The 21126-nt window shown below is 48.7% G+C and overlaps 1 protein-coding gene across 1 annotated transcript; it reads right to left on the bottom strand.

Moving 5' to 3' along the window:
* Nucleotides 1–603: 603 nt before the first annotated feature.
* On the bottom strand, nucleotides 604–15029 carry LOC101923767 (phospholipase A2-like). Its single transcript, XM_055809182.1, has 4 exons — nucleotides 14628–15029; nucleotides 11242–11407; nucleotides 3945–4051; nucleotides 604–839 (listed from the first exon to the last, which is right to left on the bottom strand). Exons 1-4 carry the CDS (start codon nucleotides 14662–14664, stop codon nucleotides 676–678), a joined length of 474 nt encoding a protein of 157 aa, XP_055665157.1. The 5' UTR covers nucleotides 14665–15029; the 3' UTR covers nucleotides 604–675.
* Nucleotides 15030–21126: the final 6097 nt, after the last annotated feature.

Below are 21126 nucleotides of genomic sequence, written 5' to 3'. Positions count from 1 at the left end.
TTGGTGCTGTGAGGCAGGAACATGAGGGATAAGACAGCTGGTATGTAAACGAAGAAACGCACACCCACCCTGCACACAGACCCCCTGCAAGGAAGGATGGAGCCCTGCCCTGGGCCACACTCTGCTTCTCCTTCTGATAGGAAGCAGAATTCCTCTGAGCACAAACAAGGGATAATGAGGCATCCTCCCTCTCTGATGTCCCCTCTCTTTCTGCGGGTCCAGGAAAACAAAGTGGGTCACTCTGCTTCCAGACTGGGACATCTTGGACCTTCAAAGGCTGGTGCGTCTTTTCACAGAGTTGGAATCTGGGTTTGGTTTTTTCGTTTGTTTGTTTTGTTTTGCAAGTCAGTCCAGCAGAAGTCTCTATGTATTTTTGAGATCATGTGAAAATGTATGGGAGCTGAAGGTCAGGCAATGTGCAAGGACAAAAAAGCCGTTTGGTGACAGATAATGTGTTCCCACTGCCCTGCATACCAAACCTTCTCTTTCTGCCAAGGCAGCAATCAGAGCAGGATCTTATCCTTACTTCAGCACCTATATGACCCTGTCTCTCCCTCCCCATAGACCCTGGCCTGACAGAAGTTCTCTTACACCACTGTTAGCTCTGATAAAAGAGGTAAAATTTTATTCCAGCACCCTCAAATTCAGAGGGTTAGAAGAAAGGTCCTAAAAAGACTATTCTGCCCCCTTATATCTGAAATGGCAGGTGGGATGAGTCTGTCCACATAAAAAATCTGGCCAAAGGATGAAGTGTGGGTTGTATGGGGCTGCTCCCCAACACTTGGCTGCTTCTTGGTCACACAGGCACACCATTTTTTCACACCGGTCTGTCAGGTTATCTGCAAAAGAAAATGTGAGCAGAGGATGAGAGATTCTGTATTGGATGAAGGCAAGAAACAGTTTTAGGAGTAACAACCCCCTAATGAAGAAATTCTTAGAAAACAGAGGCTGTGGGAGCAGGAAGAAAGAAGGACTAATGCGTTGTGTGTGGATCTGACCATCACCTGTCCTGTCTCTGTCAACAGGTCTTAACTGTGACCAAGAGCATCAGAAAGTAGCAGCTAAAAGTAAATTGGCAACGCTCACAAAAATCTGCCCAGCACAGAGTGCTCCCCACTTCTAGGGCTGTGTGAACCATGGGGACTTAGTTCAGCAAAGCTAAAAAAAAATATATTATAAAATTTTAGCTTAGACTGAGCTAAAAATATTCCATCTTCTCTCAGTCAGTTCATTTCCCTTCTGCAAATCAGACTGATTTCAAAAGGAAAAAAAAAAATCCTGCTTTGAAAGGAGGAGTCTCCCAGAGGGACATTCAGAAATTTGAAGGCATGGAAGCACCCATCAGGCATCTTTCACTCATGCTCCCTGAGTTGCTCTTACATCTCTCTCTGATCATGGCAGAGGAGCCAAGGAACTCTGCAGCAGGGTCAGGTACCTGATTTTTATGAGTCAGCAGCTAATGAAGCTGATCAAAACCATATCTGGAACGATATATAATGCAACTATATGACTACACGACTAGGTAAGGACCATCAGGAACATCAAAGCAACCAGCTACTTGCAAATGACCGATTTTGAGTTAATGAACCCCATCCTATCTATAGGTGGCTTAAATGCAGCCATTGGGCTAATATTCTTTCAGAGCACAGCGCCTTGTTGATTGGAGGCTGCTACTATAGATTATCCAACACCCACCAAACCCTGCACTAGGCAAAGTGTAAAGCCTAGCTTCATGCCAGTGCACGTAGGCTTTGCTCCAAAACCAACTCCAATGAGTACAGGGATCCTTGCAGATTTCACTCAACTTTGCGGGATTAACCGTGTATCTGATAAATACGAAAAGCCCATATTTCTTAAGCTTGTCTGAAGAATCATGTTTACTGGTAAAAAGTGTTTCAGGGGTTCCACTGACGATGACTTTAGCACTAAGGCCATTTTTTTCTTAGCTACCAGTCTTGCCTGATGTTCTCCTTGCCCCTCTGCTCCTTGTGTTCTTTCCATGCCATGCCAGCCACTGTATGTCTAATGTGAGCACAAGTGTCTGGCTTGGTAGTAATTTCTGTTAGAGCCGAATGATTTTTTTGACCAGCACTCACAACTGACAGCCTTTTCTATATGCCAGATATTTATTGAACGGAATTTGCCTACATGTGATGGTGTAGCTGGACTGAAGATTTTGTCAACGTTTTTCATTCCACAAACAAAACTGCCTAACAGTAGCAAAAGGAGTCCCAGGTAAAATTAGTTTTATTTTTAATTTACCTGAAAGTATCTGTGTATATGATACAGTGCTAGGCAACAGGCATTTATTTCCTTTTGCATAGAAAAGACAGTGCAGCAGTTCTGCTTCTAATGTTTTCTGGACATCATTGCTGTTGGCCCAGCAAGCACGCCTGGAAATTTAATTCGTCATCCCTTTTGTCTGAATGGGATCAGACAGTACAACTCCACACCTCGGTAAAACCTGCTGTGCTGTAGCCTGGGGTAGGAAATTTGCCTTTGGAACACATTTCTATTGTGGGGATGTCAGGGGGAATGAAGCCTGCTGAGGGCTTGTGGAGTGCAGTTGAGGGATACTGCTCAGGCCTTGCCTGGATATCCGCTAAGGAATTAATGGCATTCCTTTAACCAATGCTTGTTAGCCAGGTTGGAGCAACTGCAGCCCCGTGCACTCTTATGGAACATACTTTGCACATGTCTCATGAACTTGATGATCCATCTCACATCTGCAGCTAAGAATGTTCCTTCACAGCAAAAAGAAACAGGAATATTTTTTTTTCCCCTATAAAAACAGCTAGCAGAAAATATCAGTCAGCTATGGAAATATGGGTAAGTGGGAGGAAGAACAGTTATACATTAAAGCAATACATTCCTTAGCCAGCACTTTGTATTTAATAGGCTGTTCTGGCACTTGGGAAAGAGCAACTGCAGATGTGCCGTGCCCCATCCAATACCTACTGGCAGATTTTCTGCTGCTGGAGAGGCTGAGAGTTGCACCAGTAGAATATGGTCTTCTGATAAGGTAGAAATAGTCTTCTAACGATCAGGCAAGTAGCTTTGATGATATGGGGACATGTTTTACTCTCATGCGTTTCTTTTCAAACTTTCAAAGTGTTCTACAATGGATTTTACCATCAGGGACTTTTTTGAGACTTAGAAATTCGAAGTGACAAATTCTAAGACTCAAGTCATCTGGTGTATGTCAAAACAAACTGGTGCGAGCCACTGACGGGCTGTGACTGTGCAATTCAAGACCTTGACTGGGTACCAGCTGTAGAGCTGAGCACAGCCTACACTCACTGTATGCCTGCAGCACTCCGGAACATTTGATTCTGCAAACTTCCAAATCCCCTCTGGAGCCCTAAGGCTTTAGGCTGGAGCTGTGCAGGAGGCAGAGATGCAGGTTGGCACCGTAATTAACCTGTCTTGCAGCCATGCGTAATAGCATGGCTCCTCTCTAGCGGTACATAATGGTAAGTAAAAAAGTGAACAGTCCTGCTGGAGGGAAGGCCAATACTGCCACAGGAAGACCGTCCCTGCAGACCATTGCACGGCTGTGGGAAGAGGTTGGTGAGGAGCAGGCATGCTTAATGCGAGTGAGCAGAGCGCCTCCAGAGAGGCATCTGCATCTCTGCCAAACCGAGATGGCCTGGGGGCTCCACGGCCCCCACTCCCACTCTTCAGCCTGGGGAGGACCCAGGTTACCTGAAAGAGGTGGTGCCGGCCTCCAGCCTTCCTCCCAGCTCCAGCTGGGGACTCCTGGCAAGCCTAGAGATCCAGGCAAAGGATGGGCAGAGAGCTTGAGGGAGGATGGACGTTGCCTAAAGCGGCTTTGAAACCAGCACACACAGACCTACCTCTGAAGCCCACAAAGCCCTTCGGTCAGCATAGTGCCTGCAGCGGAGGGAGCAAAACGTGCCCAGCGTGAGCGAGCATTGCCTTACCGCACTGCACCGCGTTCTGCTCACATGCCCACTGGTAGCGCTGTGCCTTGGGGCTGCAGCCTTCCTTTTCTGCCTTGTCGTAGCAGCAGTCGTGCCTGTGGCAACACCTGGGAGAGAATAAAGGTAAAGTTGGGTGTCCTCCTGCATCCTGCATGTTTTGCTCAGGGGTGCTTGCACGTACTCCAGGAATGCTGCACTCGTTGCTCACAACAGCAATGTTTGCCCCAGCCTGTCAGTAAATCATCTGTTGATGAACCAAGCATCCTGGCATCTCTGTGAAAGCTCACATGGCTCAGGAGCTCATTAATGCTGTATTTGTTCCCATGACCACTGTGCTTCTTCCTCTAAGATTTTGCTGCCAGAAAGACAGGTGTGGACTTGGCAGCGCTAGGTTAATGGTTGGACTCAATGGTCTCAAACGTCTTTTCCAACCTAAACAATTCTGTAATTCTGTGTTTCTATGGTAACCTCACTGAAAGGGAGCTGAAGAGTTCCTGTAATGTTTGTGATCGTGGCTCACCAGCTTAGGCTTAGACCCATCCCAGAATTTGGAGTCAGGATGTTTTTTGCCTTCCTGAGCATCACCAAGCAGCTTCATCTCTGCAGTTCACCTGGACCTGTCATGTGCTCTTTGGCCCATTCAGTTTCCGAGGGTTGGCTACAAACTCATCAGCCTCAATGATGGAATTCATATCAGTTAACTTCAGATTGCTAAATGCAAACACCTACATCTGAGGCACTGATCTATATTCCCCTTATGCATGTTTGGGGCACAGTTCATATTATCATACTACAGAGATCTAACATAGGTGAAAAACATTGCGCTTGAAAGTGCAAATGCTTTTCATTGACCGTAGAGGGGGCTGAGGGTGACTAGCTCAGCTGATGACATCTGTCCTACAGACTAGTCCGTGAGATAATTCCTGCTACCAATTACTTCAGAATTTATAGAAAACTTGACCCCAGTTGAATCTTATTCTGGTAGTTTAGTGACTCAAAATACACCAAGAAAAGATTCAGCACTTAGAGAGGTCCTCTGCCGAATAAGAAAGGTTGTTTCAGCAAAGATGCGAGGTCAGAGGTTGGAGCCGGAGAGGGACGATCTCCTACATTTCCAGAAGCTGTCCCTGCAAGATCACTGGGACTTTACAGAGAAACTGCCCTACTGACTGGGAGGCATCGAGGCAGGCTGATCTTGGGGGTAAATGACAAGGGAACAGCTTGTAGAGAAGCTCTTGAGTCTTAGATGTTAATCTGTTCAAAAGGTTGATGAGCCGGGCAAAAGGGAGCGTGGTGTGCTGGCTGCCCATAGATTACCAAATACAGCTGAAGACTTTGATAGCTTCAAGACCCGAGGCCAGTGTACCTGAAAAGCCAATAAAGTCTGGGATCCATCATTATGTCCCTCTAGAAAAGTGAAATAACCCTGCAAGAAGGATAGAGGTCCCTTGTGCTGGAAGCAGGGCTTCTCCAGGCCCTCTTTGGGAGCTGGCAGTACCTTACCTGATAGCTCAGGAACATCAAGACCTTCATCACCCTCTGCTGCAGAAGGATTTTGCCCTTTCAGAAATTGGTTTATGGATATGAGGGCTGCAGGGCTCTGTAAGATGGCAAAGCACAGGGAAAAAAAAACCCCACCAATTTTTTAAGTGCAAAGAAGATCCACCACTGATACAAATTCTAACAAAATCACTGGAACCAGATCAGGTAAATCACAAAAGGGACAACAGAATCAGACCAGTCAGATCAAACTCAGCTTTCATGTAACCCCTGTGATTACACACAGGCTGGATTTAGTCCAGTGTGCCTTCCCTACTGACTGAGCTCTCGATTTAGTAGTTAAATGTAGCATTTTCGTCTCACAGCTGAGTCTGCAAACTAAATGCCTTTTTTTGGTCAGCTTGCCAAGATGAAACCTGTGTAATGGTTATGACCAGACTACTCACTGCATCATGAAACATAGAAATTTTAAGTTAGCAGTAGCAGTCTAGTTTCTCCTTCCATTCCAGCTCCTCAAAGGACTTCAAAATGGGACTAAGCCCCATGGGATATATGCATCTAGAAGTTTTCCCATGAGAAGTTACAGCAGTTGCTGTAATTGAGAAGACCTTATTCAGCCCATGGGACAACCAGTTCTGTTCGACATGCCGGCAGTAACAGGCTGTGGGTCAGATCTTTCTTGGTCCAGTAACACCTCACTCCTGGGCTTGACCTGAAGAGGTTAAATGTGAACGGCCAAAGGAAAGAAGAATTTGCAGCCTTGTGGAAAGCGTGAAGGTCTCTGCTTTCTTCCTTTCTCCAACATTTGAGTCCCTCTGCAATGTGTCACATGATAACAGGGATGGACTATGGCACTGAGCTACAAGTGGGACATACATCACCTGGAGGAGTTGCTGTAGCCCAGGGCACCCCAGCTAACATAACTGAAGGTGCAGCACAGCCTCATCTATCCCCAGGGGGATGAGAGATAGCAGAGCAGGCACTTCACTGGTGTCTTGCATATGGAACACTGTGCACAAGAGGCCACGGTGGAGCTGAGCTGAGGCAGAGTGCCAGCTGTAGGGATTGTAGGGCTTGTGAGGTCTGGGGAGTGAATCAGTAGTCAAATTGGTAATTTTTTTTTGTGTTGGAGTGATGGAGAATTGTGGGGAGGAGGAACAACACAAAGGTACATGGGCAAAGGGAGGAGTTAGAAGCCTGTGTGCAAAGGAAATGAAATTGCCCGTCATGGAGAGCCAGAGGGAATAACCAGAAAAAGAGGTAGGAGAAGTGAGAACAGAACTTGGAGGGGCAAAAGATGGTCTGTGAATCAGGCAAGGACAAGCAGATGAGCACTAGAGAGGTGTGCTAGCTAGCTGTGAGAACTCTCTGCTTCTTATCTGCCTTGGCAAAACCAGAGGATTGCATAAATTCTGCAGGATCACAGGATCTGGGGCACAATTCTGCTTCCCCTTACACCAGCTCCTCCTGATGATATCTATAACTGCAGCTGGGCGACACATAGCTTACACCAACACAAAGTGAGACGACTTTGGCTCATATTTTACAAATATGTCTTTAAGATGCACTGAAAAAAATGCCAGGGAATGAAGACTGAGGAAGCCTGTTGTTGCCCTTTGCCACCTTCAGATGGTCCCCTCCTGTCTGGACATGCCCTTTCCTGCACCTGGGTCAGAGCATGATGTTAAGCATTTAATAACCTGCTAACGCTCGGTTAGACCAACGCGAACAGTCAGCCAACGCTATGGCAGAGCACTGGTCAGCAGGTCTGGAAAACAAATACAGCCATGCCATCTAGTTGGTAAGCAACCTGTTCGCCAATCTGGGCTACAAGACAGCCCTAATGGCTACAGACAGCTCCGGCTGGCCCACAGGGATCAGACGGCCAGACCCCTGCAGCTGACCAAATGCCATTAAGGTAAGAATTTGTCATGTCCTATTTGTCATATTAACACCACCAACACTGCTGTGTGTCTTTTTGTTTTGCTTTAACTCATCAATTGAGGGGAAATCTTACACTCCCCTATGAGTTTACCAGGATTTAGATGAGCCATATATGCCATCCTGCCCTTCATGGCATTCGGTGTTTTCAGGGAGATGCTGAGCACCTTCAGGTCCTGCTCTACGAAACGGGTGCTGCAGCAATCCAAGGGAACAGAAAGGGGAAGGAGAAACAAATCCATTGACTTCATGTGGAAAAGATGCCCTTTTATCTTGAAGTGATGGGACTGTGAGAGTGGAACAAAAGAGAAAAGGTAATTACTGACTACACAAAGCCAGTGTGTGGAATAAACCTTATAAAAAGATTACACACTTTATGGCTTTTTTCTTTCCCCATAAAAAGAGTGGTGCTTAGAAGCACTCTAGCCCTGTCTAGACAGATTGACTGAATTACTCATAAGGAAATTACTCCTTTTGTAAGTGTCTCAGCAACTAACCTAGATGTGTCAAGGGGGTAATTTCAAACAGTGTTTGTCACTCACAGCCGGTAGTTTTGCCACTCTGCTGCTTTCTTTTCTTAGAATGACAAATGTGGAAAATAATGGGGTCACTTTGACAGGCATTCAGTGACACTGATTTTAGCGGTCGTTCTCAGTAACAGATATGAAAAGATTCCTCTAGCAAACATAAAATGAGAATTTTAGGGCTAAATCTAGTGGGGCATTACCAATTCTTCCTAGCGAAGAACCTAATTAAAAACCTTTATTCCCCCCCCCCCCCCCCCCCCCAAGCATTACAGGTAAGAAATAATAATGAATGCACTTACAGGATCAAGTTTCCCTTTTACAAACTATCTGGTCTTTTGAGACATTTCCAGTTGCAGAGTCTCATTTGCTGCCATTGGGATAAAATCCACATCCCATGGAAATCAAATGGCAGCAGAATCACTGGCTGATGAACATGTGGCCGTATTTTCATAGAATCACAGAATCATTTAGGTTGGAAAAGACTTTTGAGATCATCAGGTCCAACCATTAAGGCATGACTGCCAAGTCCATCACTAAACCACATCACCAAGCACTGCATCTGTGTGTTTTTTAAACACCTCCAGGGATGGTGATTCCACCCCTTCCCTGGGCAGCCTGTTCCGATGTTTGACAGCCCTTTAGGTGAAGATATTTTTCCTAATATCCCATCTAAACCTCCCCTGGCATAGCTTGAGGCTGTTTCTTCTTGTCCTGTCACTTCTTATCTGGGAGAAGAGACCGACCCCACCTGCCCACAGCCCCTGTCAGGGAGCTGCAGAGAGCCGTCAGGTCTCCCCTCGGCCTCCTTTCCCCAGGCTCAACACCCCCAGCTCCCCCAGCTGCTCCTCACCAGCCTTGCGCCCCAGCCCCTTCCCCAGCGCCGCTGCCCGTCTCTGGACACGCTGCAGCCCCTCTGCGTCCCTCTTGCACTGAGGGGCCCAAAGCCGAACACAGGATTCGAGCTGCCGCCTCTCCAGTGCCCAGGGCAGGGGGACGGTCACCTCCCTGGTCCCGCTGGCCACGCTGGTTCAGACACAAGCCAGGAGGCTGTTGGCCTTCTTGGCCACCTGGGCACACTGCTGGCTCGTGGCCAGCCGGCCGCCAGGCAGCACCCCCAGGCCCGTCTCCCCCAGGCGGCTCCCCAGCCCGTAGCGCTCGTGGGGCTGCTGTGACCCAAGGGCAGGACCCGGCGCTGAGCCGTGTTCACCCCATGCAGGGGCCTTGGCCCACCCGTCCAGCCTGCCCAGGTCCCTCTGCAGAGCCTCCTGCCCTCCAGCACATCAGCACCCCCCCAGCCTGCTGTCATCTGCAGACTGACTGAGGGTGCACTCCATCGCCTCATCCAGATCATCAGTAAAGGTATTAAACAGGACTGGCCCCAGTACCGAGCCCTGGGGAACAGCACCTGTGACCGGCCACCAGCTGGAGGTAGCTCCATTCTCCACCACTCTTTGGGCCCGGCCAGCTTTTTACCCAGCCAACAGTACGTCCATCCGAGCCATGAGTGTCTCCAGGAGATGCTGTGGGAGATGGTGTCAAAGGCTTTACCAAGGCCCAGGCAGACAACATCCACAGCTTTTCCCTCACCCACTAGGTGGGTCCTCATGTCATAGAAGGAGATCAGGCTCACCAAGCAGGACCTGCCTTTCATAAACCCCTGCTGGCTGGGCCTGATGGCCCCATTGTCCTGCATGTGCCACGTGATGGCACTCAGGATGATCTTGCTCCATAACCTGCCCCGGCACGAGGTCAGGCTGACAGAGCTGTAGTTCCCCGGATGCTCCTTCCTGCCCTTCTTGTAGATGGGTGCCACACTGGCTGACCTCCAGTCTGCTGGGACCTCCCTGGTTAGCCAGGACTGCTGATAAATGATGGAGAGTGGTTGGGCGAGCTCCTCTGTCAGCTCCCTCAGTGCCCAAATTTTACTCTGTCTTTTTTTCAGGAGTGCTGGCCACGGGCAGCCCCAGGGTTGCCTAAATCTGGAGGGGTCACTCACCCTCTACGGTAAGCAGCTTTTAGATGGCTCTGCTCAGCCCTTCGGTAAAAGAAGTACTCCAGATCAATGAGATCATGTTTTACTTTAAAGGCCTGATTATCAGAGCGGCAAAAGGGCCAGCAAAAATAATAAACACCTTAAAGACACTGCAGTAGATCGTGATAACAAGAGATATTAATGAAAATTAAAAGAAAGCTCTACACCTGCAATCTATGACACTTTGCAGGCAGTTACTCATCATTTGTAAGTCCTGTATTGACTGTTCCATAGATGAAATGTTTCATAGATACAAACCAGGGATGCAGCAAGAGGCCTTTGGGAGCGAAACATCTCATTGCGTTAATGAAGACAGCTCCACTAATTTTAAAGGCCACCTGCTCTTCATGCCCACAGGAGTTGGACTTTAACCTTGCCATCTTTTCTTCCTTTTTTCCCTTTTTCTGTCCTGCCAATTCAGCAAAGTTTGGTGGTGTAGCGATGTGAAGTGAGTCCAACAGCTGGACATTCTGGAAAGCTTGGTTTCCTTCCCAGCGAGCTGCACGCTGCCTTCACCCCTGCTAAAAGCAGCACTTGCTTATCAGCAACACCTGGCCTGTTGACTGTAGATAGACAGACTTGTGTGCTCTGTCTTTCAGGTTTCAAACCAGACAAGATTGCAAATAATGGGCTCAGAGCACATAAAGGGTCCACCACGCTCAAGATTTACATGTATGCTAATCGCAAAGTGCAAGACAGAAATTTTTGATTGCAACACCTCCTGGGCTCGCTGCTTGTAGCCCCGGGAATAACAAGCACAGCACCTTCCCCGCTAACAAAAAAAGGGGGAACAACACTGTGCTCTCCCCTGTTGTTGTTCCTCCTCGATTCAGTGTGAACTAACAGGCAATGAGGACAACAGGTTTGATTACTCCTTGCAATGATCTGAATTTCTTCCAGAGGATAAACAGTGATACTCCCATCGCTGCCATTTTCAGGACGTGGCTGAAATAACCCTCCAAACACATTGATCACTCCCCTTTTTTTCAGGCAGGGCTTGCTCTCTGTGACTAAACATGCAGCTATTGCAGGAAATCATATCCTGGTTTCTCCTTTGCCACCCACCCCACATAGTATAAGGTCCCAAGGGCTTTGGTCTCAACCAGAAGGTGGCTAAGCCTTCATTCAAACCCCAAATAATACGTGGGCCCTCACTCACAATTCCCCAGTGCTGTTCGTATATACCAAGTTCCCTCTCCACAAGGCAGCAGCAAGTCCATGGAGTCACAGTGGCACAAACAGGGAAGCGCGGGGAGACCTGCACTGCTTCTGGACATATAGTTGAGGTTCTTCTTACCAGTCTGTCTTATCTTTAGGCCAGCCTCGTCCTCCCAGTCCACAGTAGCATCCGTAGCCGATATATGCCAAGGGAGACCGTCCCGTGCCACACGAGATAGCTCCTGCCAATTCGATGATTCCTCGGGTGTGCAGTGAATGGGATTTTCCCAGAGCACCTTTCCAGACTGCAAAGACAGGACATGGCTACACACAAGGATTGAACGTGCCTGACACCGATTCTCTTAAAGTCCTTGAAGGGGGATTTTTTTTGGTTTTGACTGGGTGGTTGGGTGCAGCCTTGACAATCTAATTAGCTGTGACATTCAGCCTGCAAAGGGGACTCTGCAGGGGCCTTACCTGAGGGCTGGGATAACCAGGAGGCAGATGCAGAAATACCCAAGCAGGCCATTTCTGCAGAGGGAGCTCAATTCAAGCAAGACCTACTAGCTCTGGCGCGCTAGTATGTGATTGCAGCTATGTTGCACGGGGGAGCAGTGTGCCCAGGTTTGCACATCACAGAGCTCAAGCTGTTAAGCTTTGCAGGACCTGTGCCAGCATCATGCAGAGTCAGCTGGGCTTCATTGCACCCCAGAGCTTCCAAAGCTGGAAAAGCTTACTAGCTATGCTGTGGTCCCAAGTGGGACATGAAGCAACAGAGGACAAGCACACAACCAGACTTAACCCAGGCTCTATGGAAAAAAAAAATATGGGGTTTCTATGTTGCCCTAGATGTCTTCTATTACCCAAGTTTCCCCTGCTATTCAGGATATTTTAACCCATTCTCCAGATGGCAAAAAGCTGCCAGTACCATTAATTTGTGTGGAGGGATAGCTACAAGTCCCTGAGCCTGTAAGGTACACTTTGTCAAGGACAGAGTGCCTATGTTAGCCAAGATGTATGTATATCAGCTTTCTTTTGAATGTTTGGAAGTACTGGCAACGCTTATATCTGCTTCCGTTATTACATTCCATTTAAGTCATAACATCAGGTTGGCTGCATTAATTGGGGGAAATAAAACCCCAAAACACAAAAGGAGCTCTGTGTCAGCTGAAGTGTGCGGGTGGCCACCCAAACCAGGCTGGAGTTTTTGGAGTTACCAGTCTTTCAGACAGTGTTGTGATTTCACATGTTAATTTGCAACTTTTTTAGAAACCACAGACTCTACCTTGCAGGAACTGTTACGGAAACCAAGAGTACCCTGGCCCTAATACTCACACCAACGTGATGCTCAGCTGCAAACACTGATGCTTATCACACTAACGATAGCAGTAGGAGTATTTCTTGCCTGGGTTTAACTGTGAAGACCAAGTGCACTTTGCACTGCTCTATTGTGCATGGCAAAGCTACTCACCAGTAGCACCCAGCCCCTCAGACAGAGGGCCTAACCCATCGGTTTGTCCCGCCTGCGCAGAAGGGAAAGGCCTGCCAAAATGGGGGGGCTTGGTGGCACGCTTGGGTGGAGAGGGAGGTGATGCCTGGGAACTGGGAACCTGCCCCCAAAGTTGCTTTGCCACCTGCCCCCAGCTACTGCAGCATGCTTGACCTCTTCAAAGTGCTGTGCAAACACACACTAATTAATCCCCTAAACCACCCGAGGACTCAATACTATTATTAAAACAGTTGCTTTCCTTTTAAAACCCGGCCTCTAATCCCCTTGCTTGGGCCTCTCGCTGCGTCTCCTGGTCTAGCTTGCCCTCCTAGCCTGATCCAAACCCCAAGGAGGACAAGGAGGGTCGCTCCCCATGAAGGACAGGGCAGGGCTTTGCTCCCTCGCTGCAGCCCGAGCCCCCAGCAGGAACGGGCGCTGCCCTCCACCAGTTTTGCCCTGGCAATTGGTGCCTCTGGCTGTCCTGGTGCGGGGGGTTCACACAGCCTTCTTCTGCTTCCCAGGGCATTCCTCGGGGATTAAATGCACATTCCTGAAAAAGTAACTACTCTGCTCACCTAAACACTACTTGAGTGTTCAGGTTTCATGCTAAAAACACATTAGAGGGGTGTTATTCAAAACTGGAGAGACCACCTATTTCCCTTCTCTAAACCGAGGGGCTCTGGTGTTAAAAAGGGGCTCGGCTCTCGGGCACCCCAGGGGAAATCACAAGCAGGGAGCTGCTCTGGATTTCAGGTTAAAAACCCTGCTTTTTCAACCTGTTGCTGTTTTGCAGACCCTGAAAATGTTCCAATGGAGACAAAAACTTCTTTGTAGACGTTCAGGCCTCCTGACGAGCAGCCTGCATTTTTTTTTAGCTGTCTTTCACTGACCTCTTAAACCAGGACTGCTGGACTTGGTCTGCTGGCCGCTGGCTGCAAACACCCGAGGCTGGCATAAGGTGGCACCTCACCCAGAAGAAGAAAGGCCATTCTTCTTTTGGGGATATCTCTGAAGATCAAGGAACTGTAATTACAGTGCAGAGCTGCTCGTGGAAGTGGAGAGAAAGCCCCAAAGAGAATTGAATCCAAAAGACTCAATTAGTGTGCTTAGGGCTGTGTGCTCCGCAAGAGCTTGAAATAAGGCGGGCATCCCAGCGGCCTCCGATGGTCCCGTTCTGTTCTGGGAAAGCTGGCTGGGTTTCGAGCCGATGGCGGGTCGCTGCAGCTGAGAGGTCAGCCCCAGCAAGTACATTTCAATATTCAGTTGCACAGCTAATAACTTGACCAAGAACTGAAATGGCTTTTTCTGTGCTGGGCAGCCAAGCCAACACAGCTGGGAAAGCCTTGAAAAAGTCAGAGTCTCCACAGCAGCCTGCATTTAGCCACATCTCCCATTAGGGGTGTGACCGGTCATTAGTTATACTACTAACGGCACACCTTAGCAGAGAACATACCTGCAGGGAGGTGAGCAGCGGTGGATCTGACAACTTAGACTTCTGTCTCCTGTTTAAACAGGCAGCCTTTGCTGTAGATTAAGGCAAGGTCTTGTTTTTTTTATTTTAAAATGGTACTGCAGGTATAACCTCAGACCTGCCAGTTCAGTGTCGTGTTGCCTTTGTGTGTAGGGGCTTTATGTTAGCAGGCATTTAGGTCTTTTTTTAACAGGCTTTTAAAAAAATATTTTTAATTCAGATGAATTGAGAACTGCTTACTCCACAGTTGCTGATGCAAAAAGAGGGTACCTCTAGGAAGAAACACAGACACCAACAACTTCAAAGCAGAAAACCATTCAAAAAGAAAACGACCCACAGTTTATGCAGTGTTTATAGCAGCTATGTAAACCACCAGGCAAGCAAAGCGGGCAGGCAGCTCGCTTACACAGCCCCTCGCTATGAAGCTGAAACGAGTCGAGCGGTGCTTTTTGCCTCACCTGGCCACCCCACACCGAGAAGCCGGCAAAGCTGCCGGAGAGGGGAGAAGCTGTCCCGGGATGGGGGGAGGCGTGGAGGGGGAGAGGGACCGAGAAGTGGTACTCACCTGCCTGAAGCAGCAGCAGCAGCAGCAGGCGGCCCATGGGCGCTTGCTCCCGCGCTCCTCACACCGGGGCTCAGCCGCCGCCTCGCACGGCCCGGCGCGGTGCGCTCAGCGATCCTCCCGGGCCGCGGCTCCGGGGTTTATATACCCATGGCGCTGTGCCCGCCGGCGGCGAAACACCCTCTCCTGCGGTGGCCCTGCGCCCCAGCCCGGGCCCAGTTTGCCCCCGCAACGGCTCCTCGCTGCGTGGGGAGGGGGGCGAGGGCTGCCTCTGTTTGCCCAGCATCGCCTTTGGGAGGGAGGGGCTGCTGGAAGGTCCCCGGGACAGCCCGAGACACCCAGGCACTAAGCCGGGCTCCTTCTTTAAGCTCTTTGCTTACAGACCCTGGTTAACCTCTGAGGAGCTGCGGAGCAGGGAAGCCTGCAACCCGGCTTTCTGCGGCTCGGGCTTGCGGCTGTGGCATCCACCTGGCAAGGGTTTGCTCTTTTTATAGATCGCTCTTTCCAAGGTAATTTTTTTTTAAATTATTTTAAGACTGATTATTTTTCACGTTTAAAAAAGAAGAGACAAAACTATAAAAATCCAACAGAAAGAATACTGTTAAGTGCAACACCTAATTATAAACTGACCACCAGTTAATTCCACACCACTCCCGAGGGAAAAATACCCTCTTGGCCTGTTGCTGCACCTGACCAACACCAGCTGATTTCTTGAAGACTCGTCATTATGTGGCTCCCAGCCACAGCATCAGGCCAGCAGCTGGGACCAGTCCCCTGGGGCCAGCCATGCAGCTGGGGTCACCCCAGGCGGCTGGATCAGCACGGTGGCCTCCCCATCACACAGCGGGGCAGCAGGCAACGGGAGCAGGAGGGATGGCCCTAATTATTTTGCCTCTGGGGTTGAAACAGCTTCACCCAGCCCTCCAGGGCTTTACAGCTCCTGCCTTGCTCGGTACAGCAGCCATCCACCTTGGTGGGGTTCAAGCATCCGTCCCTTCCCTGCGGTGGGCGTGATGGGCAGGGCTGGCTGCTCGGCTGGGAGAGGGAGAGGAGGAGAAGGCAGCTGCTTGCCCCTTCCCTTGCACAGCCCAGGATGATCTCAGCAGCACCCCTTGCCCGAGTTCCCCATGGTAAAGCTGTGCCTCCCTTCTTAATGGTGTGGTTTATAAATATTTGCTTGCTAAATATTGGTACTCGAATCAAAGGTCAGCAGCAAGTCATTTACAGGGCTGCCTTCTGCTGAGAGCAGCCCCGCCGCAGCAGCTGGCACTCTTTGCCGAGCAAGTTTTCATGATACAGTATATATCGGGTGCCTTTGATACAGGGCAAAGAAGATGGCAGAACTGGGTAAAACTTGTGATGACTGTGGGTCCAAAATCGCTGCCCACCACTGCCCCGTGATGGGCTGTGTGCTGGCAGCGGGCAGGGAGGAGGGCGAGGCGAGCCCACCGCTCACGCAGCCGCTCCGTGCCCCAGCTCCTCCACGACATCGGAGGGGCTGAGCAGCTTACACCTCCTCCCTTGGAAATTCCCTTCAGTAATTAGACATTTACGTAAGTAATAATGCTAAATCCTATGTGTGTGAGCTGGTGCTGGCTAATATTTAACCTTAAGAATGTAAGTTTGCGGAAGGAGGATGCTGAAGGGTGGGTGTGCTGTGTTTGAGGGCTCTGTGGATGCAGGTCCTCAAAATGGGAAATGCAAAGAAGAAAGCAGGCTTTGAAACACCGTGTGGGGCCTGGCTGAACAAGACACCCACTCAGACCACCCTCCATCCCTGACAGACACCTGGCAGGCTCCATCATAAGTGGAGACCAAAGGAGAGTTTCAAGGAACCTCTGCAGATGCTTTACGGGATTCCCAGGGGCCCCAAGCCCAAGGAACTGCCTTCAGGTGCCAAAAGTGTCTACTCTATAACTTGGATTTATCAGAGTCATTTGGGTTTGAAAACCTACACTTAATCTTGTTCTTTCAAAGCCTTCCTGAGTTACTAACCTGATCAAAAAAGGCATTATACATTTTCAGACCACAAATTTATTCTGTTCTTCCCTTTCTCACAGCCCCCTGGCCCCCAAATAATAGATGAGGTTTTTGTTCTCCACTCATCAATAAATACAAAATAAAGAAATACAGACTCCTTTGATAGCCACATGGATCTACAATGTTTGAAGAAGACTTCTGCAGGTATTAGGGAGAGATGCCCAAATTCAAACTTAACATGGAAAGTAGAATTAATGTATTGTTTCCTTACTATTGTTTCACACTGCTGACTGGTCAGGTTTGTGATTTATCTATGCAATTTTACTGATTACTGTTGCCAAAGTTACTCAGCATATTTATTAAATAGTATAAGGTGCTAATAGTGGTCTTACTATATTATGGCAAGTGCACTGGGATCTTGAGGGCATTTTTATTACTGTTCAGGGAAACAAAATGAATTCCTTGATCCCACCCCTTCACGTGCATTTTGCACATTACCTGCTTGACCTCCCCTTCTCCCTAGTAGCAAGAGGCAGCACACAGGGGTGTTGGCTGTCGTCTCAGCAAACTTGGCTAGACAGACTGCTGGCTGTCTGAAACTGCATGGGCAATAAACTCACTTTGAGCCTCAGGTCACTTGCGTGGGGCAATCAACCCATACTGTCGGAGGACTGTTTCTTCAGAGGAACTAGCTCTGTTGAAAACAGAGTTCCCTTGGGTTGCACCACCAAAAGCAGCTGACCCTCAGGCATGATGCTACTTCATGCTCTTGGGCTTCTTGTTCTTGAAAGACACTATTAGGGAAAAGTCTTGAAGGGGAGAAGAATTTGTAAGGACTCCACAGTTTTTAAGGATGTTTACCCAACGAGGTTCAAGATGTCAGATCTTCTTGTAGAAGCTGGGCTGTCCTCCATACCATAGAGGCTCCTCTTCCTCAAATGGTTTTAAACTAAAAGAGAGTAGACTTAGATCAGATGTTAGGAAGAAATTCTTTACTGTGAGGGTGGTGAGGCACTGGAACAGGTCATGTGGATCATGTGGAGAAGTTGTGGATGCCCCAAGCCTGGAAGTGTTCAAGGCTGCATTGGATGGGGCTTTGAGCAACGTGGTCTAGTGGGAGGTGTCCCTGCCCATGGCAGGGGGCTTGGAACTAGATGATCTTTAAAGGTCCTTTCCAACCCAAACCATTCTGTGATTCTATGAAACGAAATACCGGGCCATCTCTGTGAATGTCACCACCAACCACAAGAAAAGGTCTCTGCTCAGCACCAGCAGATTCAGTGGTGCTTTTGCTGCCCAGGCCAAGGGGTTCTCCTGCGAGGGGCAGAGGAGGCTTTCTTGCAATACCACGGGCATTAGAGGTTCCTTAAAAGAACTGCCACTGCAAAGACTAGTCTATAGGAGGATGACTAAAGAGACTGAAGGAAACAGAATGACAGTTTGGGCAGTGGGAGTTAGAAGAGAAAATCAGTTCTAAAGGGAAGCAAACTTCACATTAATGGTCCAGAGGAAAACAAGTGATCTGTGACTGCCGCAGGGTCTGTGGTGACATAACCAGTTACCGGAGCAATAGAGTTAATATAGCAACATAATAAGTAAACAGTCTTATCTAACATCGTCTTGCATGGAAGGTCTGTCCATGCTTTAGTGATGATACAGCCCAGTCAAACTTTGATGAGGAAAGAAAACATTATTATTATTTCCAGTTTCTAACTCAGCCCCAAAAGGAAAGCTTCTCGAATGGCTCCTGGTTTGAAGGTGTCCAGCACATACCTCCTTGTGCTTCGCTGCTGCTGTGTGCCTGGGCTCATCTTGACGGTGGCATTTCTGAGTAGTGAAGCTGGATGGCTCCAGCCTGCAGCACCCTCAAGTCAGTGCCTGCATTTATCTACAGTCCGTCACACACACACGGACACATACCTCAGGTGATGAAGAAGCCAGGCCATCTCTCAGGCTTTCACTGTCACAGTTCTCTCCCAGCACAGCCTCAGAAGGTGCCGTCTCCTGAGCCAACTGTGGGGAACCTTCCCCTCTGAAGCCATTTCTGCATAAAATGTTCCTCTTCTGCACACTGTCTTGCATGACTGTCTGGCACACTTGCCGTCCCATGAAGGCGTGGACCTCATGGTCTACACGTCTAATGCTGCGGAAGGCAGGCAGGCAGAGCTGACATGAGTCCTGTGCTTGGGATAAAGGATATGATGGATAGTTGAAGCAGGGGGGTGATGTGAGATGTGAGGGCACCGTAGCTTCTTCCTTATTAGCATTGCTGGATGTGGGGTAAACATTGTGGGTCACGTGCCAGGGAAGAGCTACACCACCCCGGCAGGCTGCCTTTCCCTCCTCACGGCTGCCTCCAGCCCTCGTGAGGACCTGATACCGCTAAGCTCCATTCATGACACACAAAACGTGCATCCTTTCACATATTCCTTCTCCAAGGCATGGGGAGAGGAGATGCAAGCCATGGAAGGGAGATGGGGTGTGGGCATCCCCTCCTTGTCCTGCCTTCTCATCAGGTGGAGAGGGGTTGTGAGGAAGTGCAGCCTCTGCAGGTGGGGACAGGCCTGGCTGCCTCATTTTCTCATCACTGGAAATGCCAAGGCTTTTCTGACTTTAACAACCTTCCTATCCCAAGTGTTAGTGACATTATCTTTTATGCTGAGGCCGTCGGAAGCATCCATGTCCTAGCCTGGTCCACCCCTTCTGCTGCAGAGCAAGCTGTCGGTCTGCTGCCTGCAGGCCAGGCTCGCTCAGGGACGGAGTGGCTCTCGTGTGCGCCCAAATCCATCGGGCTTCAGTGGACATCACATAACCTAGTGCATCTGTCAGGGCAATGAGACCATGACTTCAAAAAGGGTTTCAAGACTGCAATGTCCCTTGGCCACAGGTAGCCAGGACATCAGAAACGCAGCATGCCCTGGCAATGCTGTTGGTACAAACCAGGGAGAAGAGCATCCCCTTGGAACCACATTGAGCACTGCCTGTAGTGAAAAACAGGCATATGAGATCAGCTTAGACAGCTGGCTTTCATTGCAGAGCCCCCGTGTTTTACCCATGTGAAAGATAGTATCTATTACCAGAATTGAGGTACACCTAAAACAGAAGCAGACTAAATAAAGGCATCTTATTTAAATACTGACACCACCTCAGGCTGCTTCGTTTCTGAGATCCACCAGAAGGCTGGGCTGCTTCATCTGACAAGAGGCCCAGGGACCACACAGACACAGAGATGAACGGGCACTCTGATATCCAAGACAACTTCCTGAAATGCCTCCGAGTTCCCTGAAAAGAAATGGCTAACATAAATGTCTGTGTCCACTTAATAGGAACCCGTGCCAGAGGCAAAGCTGGAAGACCCACGGTACCAGTTCATACCAATGATACCAAGATTCATGCTCCTCATCCTGGCTCTGAAGCCCATTACAACACTTGTTTTGATGTGTCAGTGTTTTGAAGTCTGTTGTTTCAGTTAATGGGAAGTTCTCAATGAAGCAAAACTACATTTTTCTTCTCTGGTTGTAAAGATAATGTAAACAGGTGTGTTTGTAGCTCCTCCTGGGAGAAGGAAGACCTGGGTGGGGAAGGTGTAATAACACATCAGGAAAACATAAAATTCTTATTCCACCTTTGCAAGTACATTTCAACCCTGACAACTCTTGACCACCATCCTCACTCAGCTCTGCCAGTATATTCCAGCGCTGCCGATATATGTAGTCTGTTGGGCACTGTCACCTCCTCCAAATGCTGCCTGCTTTAGCTTCTCATTTCCCCATTGTTTAGGCTTCATTTGCCGGGTTTTTTTCAATTGCTAAAAGTTTTCCTACTTCTGCACTTCCCACCTCACACCTCTCTCCTTCCACCTTTTGTCCCTACCTACGAATTTCACCGACAACATCATAAATAGCTTGAAGACTCCCACTGGGACGGTCTCAAGCCGCAGGCACTAACGGAGACAGAAAAGTGCTGTTTTATTGACGGCCTCCATTCATAGCAGCAGTTAGTCCTGCTTAGATTGTGGAGCACTTGGGGGCTCTGAATCTTCCATTTTTCAGAGGACAGGTGATTAGAGACTTCCTGAAGAAAAGAGGATGTACATTATACTACCTCCACTCCGTTACCCAGATCGCTGTATTAGGATGCATCCAGTGTACAGACCAACATCTTTTATATTTGATATCTGAGTATATAAAGAGAAAGCCAATAATGGGCTAAATTTTAGGTGGTGTTGCTGCTCCTACAGGAAATGTGAAACCAAGCATTCCCTGAAGGTCTTACTATGAGGATTCATGATCTGCTTTCCTGTAGCCCTGCTGATGGTTGGCCATGAGCTCAAGGCTGCTGCTACAGATTCATTAGGAAGGCCACTGGAGAACAAGGGGTTAGCTGCTCTCTTCTCTTGACATCAACCAGTGCTGCATATGGCAAGCTTTTAAGTGCTCCTGAAATCCCTCTGCTGTTTGTCAGACCAGGGTTTTGTTAAAAGACATACGATTAAGCTTATATTGATTAAAGTACCCTACTG

This window comes from Falco peregrinus, chromosome 6 (genome assembly GCF_023634155.1).
Source record: "Falco peregrinus isolate bFalPer1 chromosome 6, bFalPer1.pri, whole genome shotgun sequence".
Taxonomy (NCBI): Eukaryota; Metazoa; Chordata; class Aves; order Falconiformes; family Falconidae; genus Falco; species Falco peregrinus.
The sequence above is the reverse complement of the archived record's forward strand: the minus strand, read 5'-3'. Positions and strand labels throughout refer to the sequence as shown.

Excerpts from the sequence above, each read along its gene's own strand:
- LOC101923767 (XM_055809182.1), bottom strand. The coding sequence starts at position 14,664 with ATGGGCCGCCTGCTGCTGCTGCTGCTGCTTCAGGCAG. Across the intron at positions 4,052-11,241 it reads CCTAAAGATAAGACAGACTG|GTGTTGCCACAGGCACGACT; the intron begins GTAAGAAGAACC and ends ATTCTCTCCCAG. Across the intron at positions 840-3,944 it reads GCAGAACGCGGTGCAGTGCG|ATAACCTGACAGACCGGTGT; the intron begins GTAAGGCAATGC and ends TTTCTTTTGCAG.